At 34.1% G+C, this 21,236-nt stretch overlaps 2 protein-coding genes across 6 annotated transcripts in view; one reads left to right on the top strand and one right to left on the bottom strand.

Annotated features, from left to right (window-relative positions):
• Positions 1-21,236, bottom strand: part of FSTL5 (follistatin like 5) — a 670,505-nt gene that overhangs the window by 316,024 nt on the left and 333,245 nt on the right. For all 4 annotated transcript variants that reach the window (XM_030865721.3, XM_060299861.2, XM_030865720.3 and 1 more), the window contains exon 5: positions 1,728-1,924. In XM_030865721.3, the coding sequence (XP_030721581.1) occupies positions 1,728-1,924 (197 nt within the window). The remainder of the gene's footprint in view (positions 1-1,727; positions 1,925-21,236) is intronic.
• LOC115858126 (AP-3 complex subunit sigma-1-like) lies at positions 8,042-8,658 on the top strand. 2 transcript variants are annotated; one of them, XM_060298824.1, is made up of 2 exons: positions 8,042-8,146; positions 8,351-8,658. In XM_060298824.1, the coding sequence occupies exons 1-2, from the start codon at positions 8,077-8,079 to the stop codon at positions 8,656-8,658; spliced, it is 378 nt and encodes a 125-aa protein (XP_060154807.1). In that variant the 5' UTR covers positions 8,042-8,076. The 2 variants fall into 2 exon arrangements, with proteins under 2 accessions (XP_060154807.1, XP_060154806.1); XM_060298823.1 differs by having other exon boundaries at positions 8,042-8,658.

The following is a 21,236-nucleotide window of genomic DNA, read 5'->3' as shown; positions in this document are numbered from 1 at the left end:
CCTGCCAACACCTCCATCTCAGACGCTGAGCCTCCAGAACTGACAGAGAGGTTGTCTGAGCCACCCAGTTGGCGGTACTTTGTTATGGCCACCCTAGGAAACTAATATAAACTTGGATGTAGCAGAAACTTGAAACAATTATAGGTGAGTGATGTCAATGCCATTTTCCAGTGATGAGCAATTTTCTCTTTGGACTCAGAAGTGGGTCCTAGATTTGGTCAGATCATGTGTCACACCCAACCACTGGTTAAAGAAGTGTAGACATGTTAATGAAAACTAAAAACTATTATAAAATTAAAAAGTAAGAAACCAAAAACACAATATATTTGAATATGTCAGACATGCATAGATCCAAGTGACATACCTTAATTATAAATTCATTTTAACTGAATTACGTCATTACTAGAAATGTAAAATTCTAAACAGTTTCATTCTTGAAAAATAAATTATGACATGTATGACAACATGAATATCTTAATTAAAAGTTGTCTAACTTTACCTTAAAATTCCAGAATTTCATTCCTTGAATCCCAGGGCCTGGGACTTAGTAACTACTCATTAAATGTAAGCTGAATTAAAGAAGATAATGAAAACGGTGTGTTTTTTAATTACCTAGAATGACAAGTCAATTTGCTCACAAGGTCACTTTGACGTGAAGTCTCTAAACTAAGTTACACTATCCTAAAACTTGAAATACTTGCATAATAAGACCGATATTCCACATTGTTGGATTTTTTTAAGTAAGCCATAAAATTAAATATGAAATGTGAATGGCATGATGTTGTGGAAATAGACAATTGAATTTTTTTCTTGAAAACTATATTTCCTGTTAAGCACAGCAGCAAAATCCACCTTAAGATCCACTATAGGAATTACCATGGACTCAGCAACACTCCTCAGGGCTATCACCAATTTCCTAGTCGCCCTGGAGTGGCTTATTCTCTCCTTTGCTCCCTAAAAACCTATATATATTTGTGGAGAAATTTTATGTCCATCATTTTACATTTCCGTCACTATTCACAAGTAATTTAGGTTCTTAAATCTGGGCATTTCAATTTCCTTCAGCAGTCTGTCTCAGTAACACACACATTAAAATATTTCTAATTTTCCAAAATGGCTCACATAAAGACCTTTTGTCTATTAAAATATTCTCTTCTCTTTAATAACAATTTGTCTATATGTATCATTTTGGTGGCAATTTTCAAAGAAATGAAATTTAATAATGTTGACATAATATTAAAATCAGATTTAATATACCTGATCTTTGATAATTAAAAAAGTACTGGAGTAGGTCAATAATTGAATACCTTCTTAAATCACTTATTTACAATATGTTATAGATGTACTGTTCAGTAATGCTCTTGAATACCAGATAAACAAGCTTCCATTGACTGATAGAAAATTAAACATTACAAAAGCTCCAGAATATATCTGGAGATATTTTATAAATTCTATAAGAGAGAACTGGCAATTCCTTTAGGTATTTAAGGTATAGAAACCGGTCAAAAGTAGGTATCTCTTTTAAATTGTACAACATCATACAAATATTACTTAAAATTAATACTGCTGATAGAGTAGTCAAATTTTTCTCTTAAAAATATTTTATGTCTATAGTCAAATTATATGAATAAAAATATTTTTATTTATATAGCATAAATTCACACAAATATAAATATATCGCATATGCTATACTTAAATTAGCTTGTTAATTTAGTCATTAATCTTACCTGAGTTAGTTCATTGATGTCTACAAGTCCATTACTGTCGGCGTCAAAATATTTAAACATTTGATCCACCAGCAACTTCTTCCGAAATATGTCATCACCGTTAGGGTTTTCATTGTCCTGTGTAACATATTTTTGATTTTGTAAATCTAAAATCATGCTTTTCATCTTGCTGTATTCAGTGGCCTCGCAGTTATCTCCTGTAACAAAAGGACTAAGTTATTTTCAAAACAATATTAGAAAGGAATCATTTATTTTATTAATGTTTTAAGCTGATATCTAGTAGATAGCATACTTTGTACATAATATTTATGTTTCTACTTGCATACTTTACTACTTGTACAAGGAAAAAAGAATGGGCTATTTACATGAGAGGATAGAAAATTTTCATTACTATCAAATCCAATAACAACACAAATACTGTGTGTTTTCTCGATGACAAAGTCATTGATTCTATGAATGTACATAGAAAAACATGATAGCTTCAATTGGTTCCAATGTTTAAATACACTACCTTAGTTTAACTCCTCACTATACATGTCTATAGTGATAATTTCACAGGTTTTGAACATGAGGTTCAGGGAGATGAAATGGCTCACCCAAACAAAGGGTTAGATTGTGCTGGATTTTGTGCTTAAACTGATATATATATCTGGCTCCAAAATAGTAAGTTTTTAATTGGAAATATATATATTTTTTACATTTGGATTTGTTTTGAAGAAATTTGTGTGTATTTACATTTTTTCTTGATTCTATTTTGTTTTGTTTTGCGGTACGCGGGCCTCTCACTGTTGGGGCCTCTCCCGTTGCGGACCACAGGCTCCGGATGCGCAGGCTCAGCGGCCATGGCTCACAGGCCCAGCCGCTCCGCGGCACGCGGGATCTTCCCGGACCGGGGCACGAACCCGTGTCCCCTGAATTGGCAGGCGGACCCTCAACCACTGCGCCACCAGGGAAGCCCTCTTGATTCTATTTTTAATGATGCTAAGCTCATATTTGTTTTCTTACAAAAGTTTATTTACTTATTTTTCTGATATTCATCTATTTCTCCGTTTAGAGTCTTGGTGTATAATATGAAATATGTTTCCATTTTGTATCTTGAAGTCTTAACCTGTCAATTTCATTTCCACAGCTAAAGTATGAGCTTACTGAAGTAACAACACATTACAGATTTTCAGTATCTCCCATAAAATAACCAGCAGAACACTGGGAACTTCACAGTTAATGGAAATTGTTGCTTGGCTTAATATCTTCAAAAATAACTGCAATTGCTCTAATATCTTGACATCATTATTTTACAAAGGATTTTTCTTACAACAGTCTCCATGTTGATGTCTTTATAACACATTGAAATGAAATGTGCTTACTATTGATAGCAAATGTGATATAAAATGTATACAGAAAATACAATGTGTAATGTAATTTATAAATGAAAAAGTAGGCATTATATTAGCTGAGAATTTTCACAATATATTTTTTAGGAAAAAACCTAATTTACAGTTGTAGTTCATTTCGACAGTTAAGCTGTGACAGAGTCTACAATATTTCTAAAGATTTTAAAATATATGTCTGAGAAGCATGGGGTTGGGGTCTCATTCCTTTTCCCGACAAGATGGAAAACAATCTCTTCCAGAGAGATGAGAGACTATCTTGTTTTTCAAAGACAGTGAAATGGCTTCAGTTTTTCAGCAATTTTAGTGTTTAGTAATCCTGTCAAGAACTTCATTTTTTACAAGATGTAAACTTTGTACCACAAATTAAGTGAATTTTGCACTATTCTGTTCTCAGTAAAGAATAATAATATGTTTTCATAATAGAACAGAAATCACTGACAAAAGGGAAAAGTAATCAAGTCCAGAGGGATAGGTAACAATTTTGGTGTCTGTGAAAGATGCATAAGAGGAGCCTTCAAATACGTGTGCGTGTGTGTGTGCAGCAGGAAGAGGGAGAAAACCATTCCAACAGCCCTCCCTGGGATTTCTGTATTTGACCTTGGACCTGCCTGTCCTTTCATCTGACTGATGGGAAGGAGGATGGAGTCTGGGGGAAGTGACCTGTGTCTATCCATGATGAGCAGGTGAGAACATGGGAAATAGAATTTAAGTGCTGAACACCTTTTAACTAATATTTGAAATTTGGTGTGAGGAGATACAATTTTAGGTTGTTACACTCTAATTTTGATCAAATCAAGTAATACAATCATCATCATGCTCTCTCTATAGATACTTTTTCCCAAATTGTAAATTCCCTGGCAAGTCCAGGTATTGAGGTAGTTGCTGGCAATCCAAAGAAAACAAAAATAAAAGCATTGCAGTTAAGGCATTCACATTCTATGGAAATGTGCAATAAACAGTCCTAAAATTATGTAACACTTTGTAGAATTTAAAGATTTTAAATAATCGCTGTTACAGATTTTTTTTAGTAATAAATAGATACATCTATTATTAATATATAGATTACCTGTAATGCAGGCTTTCTATGTGCCAGGAACTTTTTATGTATTAAATCACTTAACTCTCATGACAATCCAACAAGAAAGACCTTATAATTACCATTATTTTACAGATGAAGAACTAAGACACAGAGATTAAATAACTTGTTCAAAACTACAGAGCTAGAAAGGAGCACAGTGATTTTTACAGCCAGGCAACATCTCTTTTAGCCTTTATTCTCTACTTTTCTCATCTTCAGAACTGAGTTTAAAATCAACTTATATATGGATTCAGTAAATTTGTCCAAGGATTATTTGGAAAGTGAAAAACAAATATAATAATAAACTCCAGGCAATATCATTGCTTAAATTGCAGGTAGAGAAAAAAGAACTTGCAATGGGAGAGAGAGAAAAAGAAAAGGAGTATCTGAGAAATAGCAAGAAAACTATAAGTACTGAAGAGGAAGCTAACGGGAAAAGAACTTTTCAAGAAAGAGGGTGTGATGAAAGGTTAAATGTTTCAGAGTGAAAATAAGATAAGAAATGAAACCTGCTCATTAGATTCCTTAAGTTGGAGGTAACTGATGACAATAAAGGGAAATTTTAGTGAATAAATGGAAAAGTCCTATTACAATAGGTTAAAATGAGTAAAAACAAAATGACGATTTGGAAATATTAAATGTTTACTACCTTTTTAATAAGGATCAATATAAAAAAATAGAATTAATGAAAAAGAATAGATATTTAGAAATAAACATCAATGTATATTAAGAAATCATGGCCTCATCCAAGAATAATTTCAAGAAGGAAGTTAAGAAATTTTAGTTTGTTGATTTGTTTGCTTTGGTAGGATTCCTTTCTCAATACTTAATCAACCGATGGTGTTAGGAAAAGAAACCTGACACCTGCTGGCGTTAGGCAGCGAAAGGAAAGAGAACTTCTGGACTCACTTGGTGCTCTTGGAGACCAGTAAGAGATCACCTCTGCTGTGCCTGTTCTAGATACTGAGGACAAGATGAATGAGGTCGCCACCTGATGGTACCTATACCATCCTCCTGCCTATGAATGCAGATTCCAGGGCTGTGCTGACTCTGGACTCAGAGTGATTCTAGGGCAGTTAAAATCCACCAGGTCTTGTGGGGCCTGGAAGAAAGCAGAATCTCTGACTTTCTTTTTTTTTTTTTTAATTTTTTTTCTCATTTAAGTAATAGATTCATAATTTTATTCCAACTAAACTATTTTGTGAAACAAAAAACATGTTTGATAATGCCACATGGCCAAAACATGCATGATATTTCTGTATTCTTATTATGTGCACAAGTTCTCACTTGTTTTTTCTAATTAATTTTTATCGGAGTATACTTGATTTATAATGTTGTGTTAGTTTCTGCTGTACAGCAAAGTGAATCAGTCATACATATATACATATCTGCTCTTTTTTAGATTCTGTTCCCATATAGGTCATTACAGAGTATTGAGTAGAGTTCCTCATGCTGTACAGCAGTTATTGTTGGTTACCTATTTTATATATAGCAGTGTGTATATGTCAATCCCAATCTCCCAATTTATCCCTCCCCCGCTTTCCCCCTTGGTAACCATAAGTTTGTTTTCTACATCTGTGACTCTGTTTCTGTTTTGTAAATAGGTTCATGTGTACCCTTTTTTAGATTCCACATGTAAGTGATATCCTGTGAGATTTGTGTTTCTCATTCTGACTCTGACTTTCAAATGGTCAAACCTGTGTATTGGCAAGGCTTCTCCAAGACTCTATTGAACTGAGGATAATTACATTTTATATATCTGATAGTACCACCATCAGTTTTGAGTACACGATAAGTGCTCAAAAATATAGAGTTCATTAGTACATAGGGTTCTTGGTGTTATATACTCCATGGGTTTTAATAAATGTATAATGACATGTGTGTACCTGTATCTACAGAGTAGTTTCACTGCCCTAAAGATCCTCTGTGCTCTCTGCCTATTCATCTCTCCATCCTCCTTAACCCCTGACAAACACTGACCTTTTTACTGTCTCCATAGTTTTGCCTTTTCCAGACTGTCATAGATTTGGAATTGTATACAATATGTAGACTTCTCAGATTGGCTTCTGAGAAGTCAATGCATTTAAGATTCCTTTGTGTCATGGCATGTTAGCTCATTTCTTTTTATCACTGAATAACATTCCACTGTCTGCATGGACCACAGTTTATTTATCCACTTACCTACTGAAGGACATCTTTATTGCTTCCAAGTTTTGGCAATTTTGAGTAAAGCTGCCGTAAACATCCATGTTTAGGTATCTGTGTGGACTTAACATTTTCAAATCCTTATCCTAAGGAGCATAATTACTGGATTGTATGTAAGATTATGTTTAGCTGTGTACAAAATCACCAAACTGTCTTCCAAAATGGCTGCACCAGTTTGCATTCTCATCGGCAATGGATGAGAGTTCCTGTTGCTCCAAATCCTCACCAGCACTTGGTGTTGTCAGTGTTTTGGACTCACCATTACAATAGGTGTGTAGTTGTGTCACGTTGTCTTACAGGGAATTTTTTAAATGAATGAGGGACTATATTTTACAAGAGACATTGGTTCCATAACCTTTCCCCCACTCTCTGCACACACACAATGTGATTTGGCTTAATTTAACATCTCCTTAAACGTTGTTGACTAGTTAAGTGAAAATGATTAAAAACACAATTAATTCAATTGACATGCTTACTGATTAATTTTGGGAATTACTCTTACTGGAAATAAAAGGAAAGTATTGTGAGTTAAATATTAATTCTCCAAACACTTTGTTCCTTATGATGTAACTTTTTTCAATTATATGCCACATGGTCATTGACAACTGCCTACATCTATACAAGCAGTATTAAAAAGGGGTTTGATTTTCTAGCTTGGCAAATGTGGTATTATAATTTAATAAAGGTGTTCTAGTAACCAGGTCACTTTGCTCTCTTTACCCTGAAAGAACATTAATTAAAATGCTTTTGAGGGACGAGATTAGGCATCCCATGCTCTGTTTTCAATTATATTCTTCAAAGGTGACACACTTTGGAGCAAGTAGGCAGCTTAGCTCTTACTATCCCCATCCTCTCTCATCACCCTCACAAACAGAATCACATATTATAAAGTAAAGATGCAGAGAATGCTGGCAGAAAACACAACAAAATAAAACAGAGCACAATACAATGATGATGGCTATCTAGAATGCTTGGGAACCTTAGTGAAAAATGTATATTTATCTTACCTGAAATAAATACAACTTGTAATAAAATTATCACAATTGCTCAAGTGTGTGATTTTAATGTTTAGTGAATTAACAGTCTTTTAAGTCATTATCTTTATAGTTAAAACCAAGAAAATACAGTACGCTTCATATGAAAAGGCATACCTCCTATAAAATACGTGAGAAGTAGCTAATGATGTCAAACAGTTTATGAAATAAGTTTTTCCTAATTAATTATTGTTTGTTTTCTGGCAACCTTTCTACAAATATTTTGTACACAATATGAAGGACTTTCATCTTTTCACATTTTTGCAATTGCTGTTAAAGTATGAGTGCATGTTGCCTTAAAAATTATACTACACAGTTCTTACAGGTCTCATTGTGGTAGTCTGTGTTTTATAGAAGTTTTTAATTTTGATTTATATTATCTGGATCTATAATATTTCAAGGAGTAAAGATATATAAAGGATATTCTTGAATTTTTAAAAAATTTGATGAAAGTAATTTAAAAAAGTAATCAGGTTACGAAAAATTGTCTATCCCTTAATCAAGTAGAGTCAAAACTAAGACTTGGCGCGCGCGTGTGTGCGGGAGGGGGCGGGTGGGGAAGGATCGCCAGCGAGATCCCGAGTGCCCGCCCCCGCCCCCGCCCTGGCCCCCAGCTCCCACCGGGTCGGCCCGGCTCAGCCATGATCAAGGCGATCCTCGTCTTTAACAACCACGGGAAGCCGCGGCTCTCCAAGTTCTACCAGCCCTACAGTGAAGATACACAACAGCAAATCATCAGGGAGACATTCCATTTGGTATCTAAGAGAGATGAAAATGTTTGTAATTTCCTAGAAGGAGGATTATTAATTGGAGGATCTGACAACAAACTGATTTATAGACATTATGCAACATTATATTTTGTCTTCTGTGTGGATTCTTCAGAAAGTGAACTTGACATTTTAGATCGAATTCAAGTATTTGTGGAAACATTAGACAAGTGTTTTGAAAACGTCTGTGAACTGGATTTAATTTTCCATGTAGACAAGGTTCACAATATTCTTGCAGAAATGGTGATGGGGGGAATGGTATTGGAGACCAACATGAATGAGATTGTTACACAAATTGATGCACAAAATAAACTGGAGAAATCTGAGGCTGGCTTAGCGGGAGCTCCAGCCCATGCTGTATCAGCTGTAAAGAATATGAATCTTCCTGAGATCCCAAGAAATATTACCATTGGTGACATCAGTATAAAAGTGCCAAACCTGCCCTCTTTTAAATAAAAAAAAAAATTAAAGGCCACTCCCAGGTAAAATCCGGGGGAAAAGTCATCTAAGTTTACCATGCAGCTGTTTACCAAAAATAGAGGAGAGTCTTAACTTCTGCTCTTGGATTTAAGTTAAGGTACTGCATAGAAGTCATGTAAAATCAGTATGGAAGTTCATTGTTGCTTTTCTTGCTCAGTGATTTTGAAGAAATTGAGTAGTTACAGTGTGATTTTTTTCTTTATTCTCTAAACTGCATTCCCATGACCATCTAAGGCATGCCTCTATGTATTGGCTACCACAGTATTTTGAAAAGTGTTTGGGACATTTCTTTAAATTATGTATAACCCAAAATGTTCGTGTTTTGTATGGATCACAAATACAGCATTCCTTAATTCTTTGTTATTTGTCAGAATTGTTATTTAAAGAACGAAGTATGTATTGCATGAAAACATTATGACTTTTTCTCTTAGTTTAAATAAACTCCAAGGTAACTGGACTTCTAAAGCAAAAAACAAAAAAAACAACAAAAAAAACCTAAGACTCATGTAACTCCATTAAGAGCAGGACTCTTTGTACTTCTGAACACTAAATAATCTTGTCCAATAATTTTATCACAGTACCCAATATGTGGTTTTCAATGAAAATTGTATTGTTTGCATTGACCTTACAGAAGGTATGCTATTCATATCTGTGAAGCCATAGGCATATAATGATTTTAATCCAATATATACACAGCAATTATTGTGTGCTGGCACTGTTCTAAGTATTTTACAGATAGCTCATTTAATCTTTAAAAGGATCCTGTGAAGTAAGTACAATTACTATACCATCTCCTTGAAACATAATAAGCCCAATAACAGGCTTGACATTTGACTTTACATGAAAGATTAAGAAAATTCTAACCCAACAATTGTAAGCGCATCATACTAGTTAACTCAGACATTTCTCATGAGGTACACAGGACTCACAAGTTGCATCTATTTGTCTCTTGAGAAGATAGAGAAGCTTTAAGTATTCTTTCTTTTATGTTACTCTACAAATTTGTGTGAAATTCTGTCAAGAATTTACAGTTTTCTGAGGACTGCCTGCATACACATATTCATGTATATGAATACACATATTCAATAATAAATCATGTGTCTTTTCTCTGCTACACTGAGAGAGAGAGAGGTCTTTTGGTTGGTAGGATTTTTAATTTCCCCAACAATCATTAGGAATGCTGCATAACATTGATAGAAATGACTCTCCAAGCCTGTCTAAACAACATAACTTCAAAAATATGAATCAAATGGAGATATTAACAGGCAAACTTGATAAACCACAATGATAGAGAAACACTGTAATACTTCTAGATGGGAAATGTAGATCAAGCAGCCAGTAAGCATAGTGCCTTGGTGTGGAGCAAACCCAGAAATATACTCTTACAGGAATACAGTACCTTCTATAAGCATCAGGTTTAATGCTACATTTATATACAGTAGAAGGTTGAGGTTGAGTTACTTTCTTCCTGAAGTTTATAGTTTGGTGTTAAGTTTCCAAGTTATGAGCATAAGCATATGTCTTTTTCTGGTCACTGAATATCTTATTCAGTCAAGAGTTCATATATGTCTTGTCTCAGAATATCTCGGTTACTCTTTGTCTTATTTATCACAAAAAATACAAAAATGATAGTAAAAAACAGGATTTCTTCTATGGTTTCTACTTTATATATTTTCTATATAGCCTATTCATTATTTTCCATCAAGCAAACAAAAGAGATAATAGTCATGAATGGGCATCAACCCCCAGCTATGTCTTTATCCTGTTAAATTTAACATAAAGAAATATTCTTTCCAAAGTACACCTAATTCTAAGCAACAGTAAATATTCAAATACCATTATACACTAAACATCACAACAGTAACATTTATAGTATTGTTGTTCTTTTGTTTTATGATAAATACTTTCATACAGGCTCAACGCTGAAGTGGGTTAGTATATGTAACAATTAATAGCTTGGATTTGGGAAGAGATCTTTTGTATGTATTGCATGTGTGGGGGGCAATATCACTTTATTCGATTTTTTATCTTGATACAATGATCATGTACAAATAATTTATTTGAATAAATGTAATCCGTAAAAAACCATGTCCCTGGGGTAGTCACTATGTGTTGTCATTATTTCTTTTAAGAACAGCTGACCTTCAGGAGACATCGTCCAATGAGAATCCTTTGATATTTCACATTTCAATTGGTCATAGCATGGATGCTAGCGCTAACTGCCTCCTCATTGACCCCAAACCAACCAAATAAACACAAATGATTCTACCAATTTGTGTCTCTCTGTATAAAAGGATCATCCAATGCTCTCAAGAGTCCTGGTAGCAGCAGTTAAATAGTTCAGTCATCGACAGAAGACTTCTTCAACTGGACTGCCATTCTCTACTATATAATGATTCTATGGAATATTTCCAAAGTGGACCCCTAGTTTTGTCTGAAATTGCAATAACATAAAATACTATATATTAAGAACATTTGGTCATATATTGCCTACATGCAACATCTATTGTTTTGTTTTCTGGAAGACTATAAATGTTATCTGTTCAATTCCTCAGTGGTACATATTCATCGAAATATGATACTATTTGACATTTTATTTTAATTTACACATAGTCACACACAATAAATAACAAATATTTATTTAGTCCTACACTTTCTTATGGGTATGCATCATGTTTAACAATAGCTCATCATGACCTTGACCAAAGATTTATAAGAGATAGCAAAGGCGGAGGACAAATGATATAAGGGAGGTGAACAGGAGGACATGGGGTAATTAATACTGGAAAGTTTCTACATTAAGTATACACTGTGTGTGTCTTCTGTATTAGGTTTATGAGACAGTGAGTAAATAAATATAGGGGAAATGATAAATTAATCTTTTTTTAAAGATAGAGCAATTTCATTCTTTCATTATAGTTCTTTGGAGATATTTTCAACAAAACATAGTAAATATTCCACATATCAGAGAAAACAAACATTTCCTGATGTTAATAATAGAAAAAAATTTGAAAACAAGTTTTTCACCAACAAAAACTGAAAAACAGTCATATTTCTGACAGAAAATAGGTCAGATTTGATTCATGGGCAGTTGATGACTTCCTAGTTAGGTCAACGGCAAACATTTTCCATAAATTTATAGCTTAATGTTGTTCATTAAGGTGAAAATTATATTGAGAGTACATGATATGATAAAAGCATTTTATCCAAAATATGGTAGTGGCAAAGGTGTATTGAAATTAATAATAGTTCCCAATGCTTTTGAACATGTATAATAAATAAGGTACCACTAGTAACAACTATAATTAATAGCCATTTAATCAGTCTTGATAAAATATATTTTGAAAGCCTCCCAGAAATTGAGAAAATGAATAGTCCTAGAGACTGAATAACAGGTACTTTGGTAAGTTGAGTGTTTTCCCCAGCCCTCTAAATTATTGGCTTTCAAAAAGAAAAAAAAAATGGAGAACTGATGCAGAACCTAATCAAATTGTCAGCTAATTACCAATTTAAAAATAATTTATAACACTGGATCACTGTGTGATTTTTAGCCCATAAACTGGAAGGAGTTCAAATAATCGATTGACCTGTTATGTCAGACAGAGTCCAGTCAAAAAGCAAAACCAAACTAGATATTTCAAACAGGAGACAATATAGGGAACTGGTTTCCCTGTTGTTAAAGCATTAGGTGAAAAATAAAAAACAAAAAAATCTTGAAGTAACTCGGAGACAACTGCAGGAAGTAGCTACACCCTCAAGAGTTGGGGGAATTAGCTTGTAAATGAGATGAATTTGAGGTAATTATGAGATGCTGGTAGAGGCCTCAGTGAGGGAAAAGAAAACATAGTCAGTTAAGAAGCTCTGTAGTCTAAGAAGAAAGGAACGGTTTGATGAATTGGCTTTGTGTCATTGGTGAATGCATGGAAGCTGAAGTCTGACTGTTAAGGGAGGGCATGTGTAAATGTGAAGTAAAGATGTTCCTGGTCAAAACATGACAGTGTGCATTTTTAAGGAGTATTAAGACACTGCTGACTTAAAAAGAGACTACAAAAATGTCTAGTTTGGTGGAAGAAGGAATGAAGATAGATTTATCACACATCTTTATATCCTAAGGCCCATTCCTTGAAAAGGGAAAAATATCAGCTAACTGTAATTGAATGTGGGGGTCTGGCTGCTCACTGCTCAAAAGCAATTAAAAAGGCAAGGCTGGTGAAAAGGAGAGTGTGCTTTATTTTGGAGGCAAGCAATGCAGTGGGGAGGACTCCTGTCCAAAGGCCAACTCACCCCCACTGACAAGCAGTGGGTGAGAGATTTTATAGATGGAGGGATGGGGCTACATGCGGAAAGAGCACAGTCAGCTCTGATGGTCATCTTGAAATTGGTGCTGCAGCAGTCTGACCAGTGTCACCTTGTCATCTTGATGGTTTTAAGTACAGTTTAGTCTTTAGTTCCAGGGTCGGTTTGTTACCGTTTCTTTGAGGCCAGTTCTTGGCATTGTGGCAGCTTATGTCATGGCTACAGCCTGGTCATCATGTAGTTAAATTCTTTTACCTGGCGGGGGTTCCAGTATCTACAACACAGCTCACAGGATATGGCTCAGAATATTATCTGTAGCCCTTGAGGAGGAACTAAAAGTCCTTGACTTTGCTTAACGACTGAACTGTTATTATTATTTGGTCTCGTTTGACTGTTTTCCTTTGTTCTGCTTTTTCTCACTTCTCTTATTAAACTTATTCTTTGGCTAAAAGATTTCTACAGACAAAAGGCAGGCTGAGGACGTGGGGGACAAGGATCACAGGGTCCTGCTCCATTTCATAACTGCTGCAAATCAGATAGAAGAATATGAGGACAAGGGATGTTGCCTTTCTCTGAAATGCAAAAGTTTTCTGTGAAATCCAGCTGACATCTTGATTTTTACCATATGCATGGATGTGTGTGTGTGTAAATAAAACAAAATCTGTGGTTATATTAATATGAATAAGAACAGTGGTGTAGAGATATATTCCTTTGATATAGTATTGACTTATGTTCACAAAAAGGCTATGGGTTGTTTTATCAAAGTCTAAGATAATGTTATGTAACGAAAAGTTGCTTTTTCATCAAATTGACTTTCTTAAGTTAATTTTGCTACAACCTAAAGGCATATGAGTTTTGAATACGTTTACATAAAAAAATTCATTAAAATGTGTGAAATTTCTAAAGTCAATAGAGAGATGCAAAATTCCCAATTTTCACCTTATGAATAAATAGCAGAAGAGAATGACTTAAGTATTTGTCCTTTCCATTAATTTTTTCAGATGAAAATGAATGACAAACCCCTTGTTTTTAAAGTCATTCATTTTCACAAGTGAGTTGTGGAATTACTTAATAAACACATTTTAAAACGATGTCTAGCTTTCTAGTTTCTGAGGAAAGACGAAAACCAAGATTTTGCCTTTACATACACTCCAAAATTCATATTTATTTAATTTCTTGGTTGAGTTACCGGTTATGAGCAATGGACATAAAAAACATCCTCTCTTTGAAGATAACATACGTTAATGTTCATATGCCTATATTTGTATGTTTGTGTATATAATACAAAATATAAAATGGTTTAGTGTTTTATAATTTAAAAATATAAAATGGTTTAGTGATATTGTATTCTCTCCAATTAAATTTATTTCTTCTTGGCTTCATAATTAAAATAATGACCATAGCTTATGTAATTTGTGTCTAAAGATTTTCACTTGTGATTTGAATGTCATTTAGGCCATATACTGATTTCTAGTATAGTTTGGTAAATAAGTTTGGAATAAACAAAGACATTATTAGGTGTTTCCAATAGAAAATTACTCATTATTTATAGCATGACTTTCTGGGTTATATGACTTTAGCCTTTCATTGCCTTTGAAATATTTTACTACCTAGTAAATTGCAGATAACTGATACCAATGGAAAATAATTCTTGCCTATGGACTTGCAAATGAATTTTGTCTGGAAAAGATTCAATTGATTTCTATTCCCTTTTAGGTGGAAAAGGCCAGGTTTACGTCTATTTGTAATTTCATTTCCACAATTGTTTACAGCATATAAATGTATGGCTCTTTGACTTCTTTGAACTGATTATAAACCTGCCTAGTTCCCTCTTAAATAATGAGTTAATTAAATATCTAACATGTTAAATTTATATTTGTAAGAAATTCATGATTTTACCTTGAAAAAGTATCCTTTAACATTCTAGATATGTGATTCGTTTTTCTTAGAAGAAAAAAAAAGGATTAATACAAGCTCAAAGTTCTTGTGATTGTTTAAGATATAAGTGATTATATATCACTTATATAATACATAAGTGACTATATATAGGCAAATTTAAATATACTTCCTGCAATATAAACAAAGAATGTAACAAGAAAAGATATTGTAAATAGAAAACTTATAGAACACCTTTCAGTTTTAATTTTTCGATTCTTTATTACTACACAAAATAAGCTTTAAAAAAAAATAGAACTCACTAACTGAATTAACTCGACCTTTCTAAAGTAAACCTCCTATACTTATTCTACCAGTTTACTCTAAATAAATAGTTCTTTTATTGTTTTTAATCATTAAAACATCCTTTTAAGGAGAAAATAATATAATTTTTTATTTTGGTATACTGAAATAATGCAAAAATATCATGTCTATTATTTCCTAAAGACACGAAATTTTGATTGGTTAGATTCAAAAGAATTTCCAATTACTATGCACTTCTAACAAGGTCCTTTAGACTTTACTGCACCTTCTAGTGAATTAAGAAAAGCACTCAGCTAGGTGGACAAAACTCTGGATACCAAACTTAGCAAGCAAATATTGCCTTTGTGGAAAGAGGAAAAAGCTGGTGAATACAACACTTCATAGACAGAAGAAAGCTCTTCTTGGTGAATATACCCCACCTAGGGTGCCTGGCTTGAAAAGTGAGATGTAGTTTTAATTTCAGCCTCACTCATTGCCTTGGCCCAGTGCCTTTATGCCCTGGACAGCTGATGGCAACCTCGCCTCTATCGTTTTGTACTGGGCATCATTTTTGTATTTCACTTTGAGTAAGTTAAGCATTCTATTATAAATTCTAACAAAGCCCTTTTTCATGAACAAGCCTCTATTTTTTTACACCATTATATGCATTACATTATTATAGTGTTTCATATATCATGTAAAGAGATCAGACAATAATATTTAAAATAATGATAAAAGTACCATGAAAATACTACTATTAATAGATATCTTCTTAGAGAAAAAAATATCTGATAGACAAGAAAACAAAAGACATAGTTAAAAGCAAATGGTATCATTATTTAGTCAATAACAACTCTACATAAGAGCAGGCTCTTTTCATATTTTTCATTTTTCTCATTCATAGCATACATTTTATACCAACTTTCTGGAGCTACTACCCCTGATACCACTGACTGATTCCTGTTCTTACCGGGCCTTGGCACCCCAAAGAACAGACAGGATTTGGGCTGATACCCAATACTTGATTCAGGACCAGGTCTCTAGCACAGTTCTATCTTTTTGGAATTCAGCGAGGTTGAGAGACTAAATAAAAAGTTATGTGAGGTATGACCTGAATTTCTATCTTATGTTGATGAACTTTCAATTCATCCTTTTATTTTTTACATCTTTATTGGAGTATAATTGCTTTATAATGTTGTGTTAGTTGCTGCTGTATAACAAAGTGAATCAGCTATATGTATACATATATCCCCATATGACCTCCCTCTTGTGTCTCCCTCCCACCCTCCCTATCCTACCCCTCTAGGGGGTTACAAAGCACCAAGCTGATGTCTCTGTGCTATGCAGCTGCTTCCCACTAACTATTTTACATTCGCTAGTGTATATATGTCAATGCTATTCTCTCACTTCATCTTAGCTTACCCTCCCCTCCCCGTGTCCTCAAGTCATTCTCTATGTTTCTGTCTTTATTCCTGTCCTGCCCTTAGGTGTATTAGAACCATATTTTTTTAGATCCCATATATATGTGTTAGCATATAGTATTTGATTTTTCTTTCTGACTTACTTCACTCTGTATGACAGACTCTAGGTCCATCCACCTCACTACAAATAGTTCAATTTCATTTCTTTTTATGGCTGAGTAATATTCCATTGTATATATGTGCCACATCTTCTTTATCCATTCATCTGTCGATGGACACTTATGTCGCTTCCATGTCCTGGCTACTGTAAATAGTGCTGAAATGAAAAGTGTGGTACATGTCACTTTTTGAATTATGGTTTTCTCAGGGTATATGCCCAGTAGTGGGATTGCTGGGTCATATGGTATTTCTATTTTTAGTTTTTTAAGGAACCTCCATACTGTTCTCCATAGTGGCTGTATCAATTTACATTCCCACCAATAGTGCAACAGGGTTCCCTTTTCTCCACTATGTCTTGATTACTGTAGCTTTGTAGTATAGTCTGAAGTCCGGAAGCCTGATTCCTCCAGCTCCATTTTTCTTTCTCAAGATTGCTTTGGCTCTTCGGGGTCTTTTGTGTTTCCATACAAATTATGAAATTTTTTGTTCTAGTTCTGTGAAAAATTCCATTGGTAGTTTGATAAGGATTGCATTGAATCTGTGGATTGCTTTGGGTAGTATAGTCATTTTCACAATGTTGATTCTTCCAAACCAAGAACATGGTATATCTGTTCATATGTTTGTATCGGATTTGATTTCTTTCAACAGTGTCTTATAGTTTTCTGCATACAGGTCTTTTGTCTCCTTAGGTAGGTTTATTCCTAGGTATTTTATTCTTTTTGTTGCAATGGTAAATGGGAGTGTTTCCTTATTTTCTCCTTCATATTTTTCATCGTTTGTGTGTAGGAATATGAGACATTTCTGTGCATTAGTATTGTATCCTGCTACTTTACCAAATTCATTGATTAGCTCTAGTAGTTTTCTGGTAGCATGCTTAGGATTTTCTAGGTATAGTATCATGTCACCTGCAAACAGTGACAGTTTTACTTCTTCTTTTCTGATTTGGATTCTGTTAATTTATTTTTCTTCTCTGATTGCCATGGCTATAACCTCCAAAACAATGTTGAATAATAGTGGTGAGAGTGGGCACCCCTGTCTCATTCGTGATCTTAGAGGAAATGGTTTCATTTTTTTCACCATTGAGAATGATGTTGGCTGTGGGTTTGTCATATATGGCCTTTATTATGTTGAGGTAGGTTCCCTCTGTGCCCACTTTCTGGAGAGTTTTTATCATAAATGGGTGTTGAAGTTTGTCAAAAGCTTTTTCTGCATCTATTGAGATTATCATATGGTTTTTAACCTTCAGTTTGTTAATATGGTGTATCACATTGATTGATTCGCGTTTACTGAAGAATCCTTGCATTCCTGGAATAAACCCCACTTGATCATGGTGTATGATCCGTTTAATGTGCTGCTGGATTCTGTTTCCTAGTATTCTGTTGAGGATTTTTGTATCTATGTTCATCAGTGATATTGGTCTGTAGTTTTCTTTCTTTGTGACATCCTTGTCTGGTTTTGGTATCCGAGTGATGGTGGCCTCGTAGAATGAGTTTGGGAGTGTTCCTCCCTCTGTTATATTTTGCAAGAGTTTGAGAAGGATAGGTGTTATCTCTTCTCTAATGTTTGACAGAATTTACCTATGAAGTCATCTGGTCCTTGGTTTTGTTTGTTGGAAGATTTTTAATCACAGTTTCAATTTCAGTGCTTGTGATTGGTCTGTTCATATTTTCTCTTTCTTCCTGGTTCAGGCTTGGAAGGTTGTACTTTTCTAAAAATGTGTCCTTTTCTTACAGGTTGTCCATTTTATTGCTATATAGTTGCTTGTAGTAGTCTCTCATGATCCTTTGTATTTCTGGAGCATCAGTTATTACTTCTCCTTTTTCATTTCATATTCTGTTGATTTGAGTCTTCTCCCTTCAAATAATCCTTAAATGATTTTTCCCAGACTTGCTCTCAGGGAAGCAAAGAAATATTTGACACTTGATTTGTGGAAATACAACAATCATTTTAAAAGTCCAAGGAGGTACAGCTTTTTAAATAGACCAAGGAAGATGGGAAAAGTGTATCACAGGAGGAAAAACAAACAAACAGAAAATATGGAGGAGGGAAATGAGGGAGATTATACTGCACTGAGGAATAAACATTTCACAAATAACTTTTTCTTCTTTCTTTGTTTATTGCAAGGAATTGTCAAAGAGTAATTTGAGAGAATTAGTAATCACAAATTATTTTAAGTAATAGATTTTAAAAAATCAATCTATAGCAGGTTTGGACAAATTTTCCTCTAAAGGGCCACAGAGTAAATATGTTAGGCTTTCTGGTCCATCCCCTCTCTGTCACAGTGTTATATAGCAATGGGTTATACTGTAAAGGCAGACACAAGCATACGTGAACAAGTGGTCGTGGCTATGTTCCTATAAAATTTTGTTTAAAAAAGCAGGCTTTGGGCCATAATTTTTTGGCCACTGATCTATAAAATAATGGTATAGCATAGATAGATATCAGTATAAAATGCATTAACATCACGAGTGTTTTTCTGTTGCTGTTCTTAACATTTAAATATACGTATGATATCACTTACACGTGGAATCTAAAATATGTCACAAATGAACCTTTTTATGAAACAGAAACAGACTCACAGACATAGAGAACAAACTTATGGTTACCAAAGGGGAAAGGGGGTGGGGTAGGGATAAATTAGGAGTTTGGGATTAGCAGATACAAACTACTATACCTAAACTAGATAAACAGCAAGTTCCTACTGTATAGCACAGGGAATTAATTCAATACCCTATAATAAACCATAATGGGAAAGAATATGTATATAGACATGCATAATACGTGTATATATGCATGTATATATATATAACTGAATCACTTTCCTGTATAACAGAAAATAACACAACATTGTAAACCAACTATACTTCAATTTAAAAACAAAAAAAAGGTTTAAGTATAGACTTCTTGGGAATCAGAGAAAAAAACGTGGATATAGCCATATTCAATTATGAATTTAAAAGTAGCAATTTTTTGTTATCTCAATTTAAGAGATCCTCTAATGTTTGTCATATAAATGTATTTCAAATAATATGTGAGAAATTAACATTTTATGTAAATTCTAGGGATAGTGTCAGAATGGAGGAAGGCTTCTGTATCACATACATCCCAGCAAAATCACTGATTTTTCTCTACTGTCATAAAAGAGTGGACTAGACCTTGGACTTCTATTGACATAACCTCTTGGTTGTTTCAGGTGAAAACATTTTGTCAAATACAATCAGGGTAAATTTGGTGTTGTATTAATTGCTGAACATAAGACAGAGCCATCATTTACCTAGTGAGCATGGTCAGGAATGCTAGACACACAGGCAATTCGACCCCAAAGAGTATTTTTGGTACAGCTTAAACTTGCTTTTTAGTTATACTGAATGAGGAAATGGGACTCTCAGAAGCAGTAGTTCTTCACCTGTGTTTCACATTACAGTCATTTGAGGAGCATTAACACAACTGATGCCCGGGCCTCATTATGAGAGGTTCTGATTTAATTGATTGGTGGTGAGGTGTGGGCATCAGTGTTTTTTAAAAGCACATTGGGTGATTCACATGTGCAGCCAAGGTGGTGAGCCACTGTTTCCGAGCTTAAATAAATTAAAATCACATCCCTATTAGGGGAAAAACTGAAACTTGACGTTAGTTCGGGTGCAAAATTTAGACCATAATCTCACAGTTGCTTCTTCATGCACATAGGCCTATTAGATTATGCAATGGAACAATGACTTGAGCATTTAGGACTCGTAAGTTGTTTCTATTGCAGTAATTGTAAATCTGAATTAAATTAGTGGAGCTGAAGAAAAATACACTTTTATCAATGAATTGCATTCCAAGTCTCATCCACTTTTAATGCCCAGTTTAAGGGCAACCTAGGCAGTGTCCCCAGTCCTTCAAGAAGAATTATAGAAGCCCTAGCTGGAGCCTATTTTTATTTCTCCCTTTAGACATCTGTAGTGCTTTATCTGAATCATATTTATTTTCTCTTTCTCTCTCTCAATTTACCTTTTATTTTTTAGCCATGCCTTTTTTCCCCTTCTTTTGGACTATGATATGCTGAGGGTAAGGACCATTTATGATTCATTTCCGTATCATCTACAGATTCTTGAATTAGATTTATACATAATAAAACTTCAATTATTTGTCATAAAATAAATCAAATACTACTATGTAAATGTTGCACCTTTTTCTATTCTCCTACTATATGCGTATCATTTATAAGATTTATATATGTATAATTGGGGAGTGTGGTGTGGGGTAAGAAGACATGATAACGGTATTGCTAGCATATAAATTATGTTAACTTAAGTAAATGGATTTAAAAAATATGATATTCTTTTTTAAAATTGATTGGATTAGTCCACTTGTATTCATTATTGATATGTCTGAAGGTGTCACTTGGAAATTAATATGTTGAAATCCTAATGTCCCATGTGATGGTATTAGGAGGTGGGGCATTTGGGAAGTATTAGGTCATGAGGGCGGAATCCTCATAAATGGGATTAGTACTCT

Source organism: Globicephala melas, chromosome 5, assembly GCF_963455315.2.
Source record: "Globicephala melas chromosome 5, mGloMel1.2, whole genome shotgun sequence".
Taxonomy (NCBI): Eukaryota; Metazoa; Chordata; class Mammalia; order Artiodactyla; family Delphinidae; genus Globicephala; species Globicephala melas.
The sequence above is the reverse complement of the archived record's forward strand: the minus strand, read 5'-3'. Positions and strand labels throughout refer to the sequence as shown.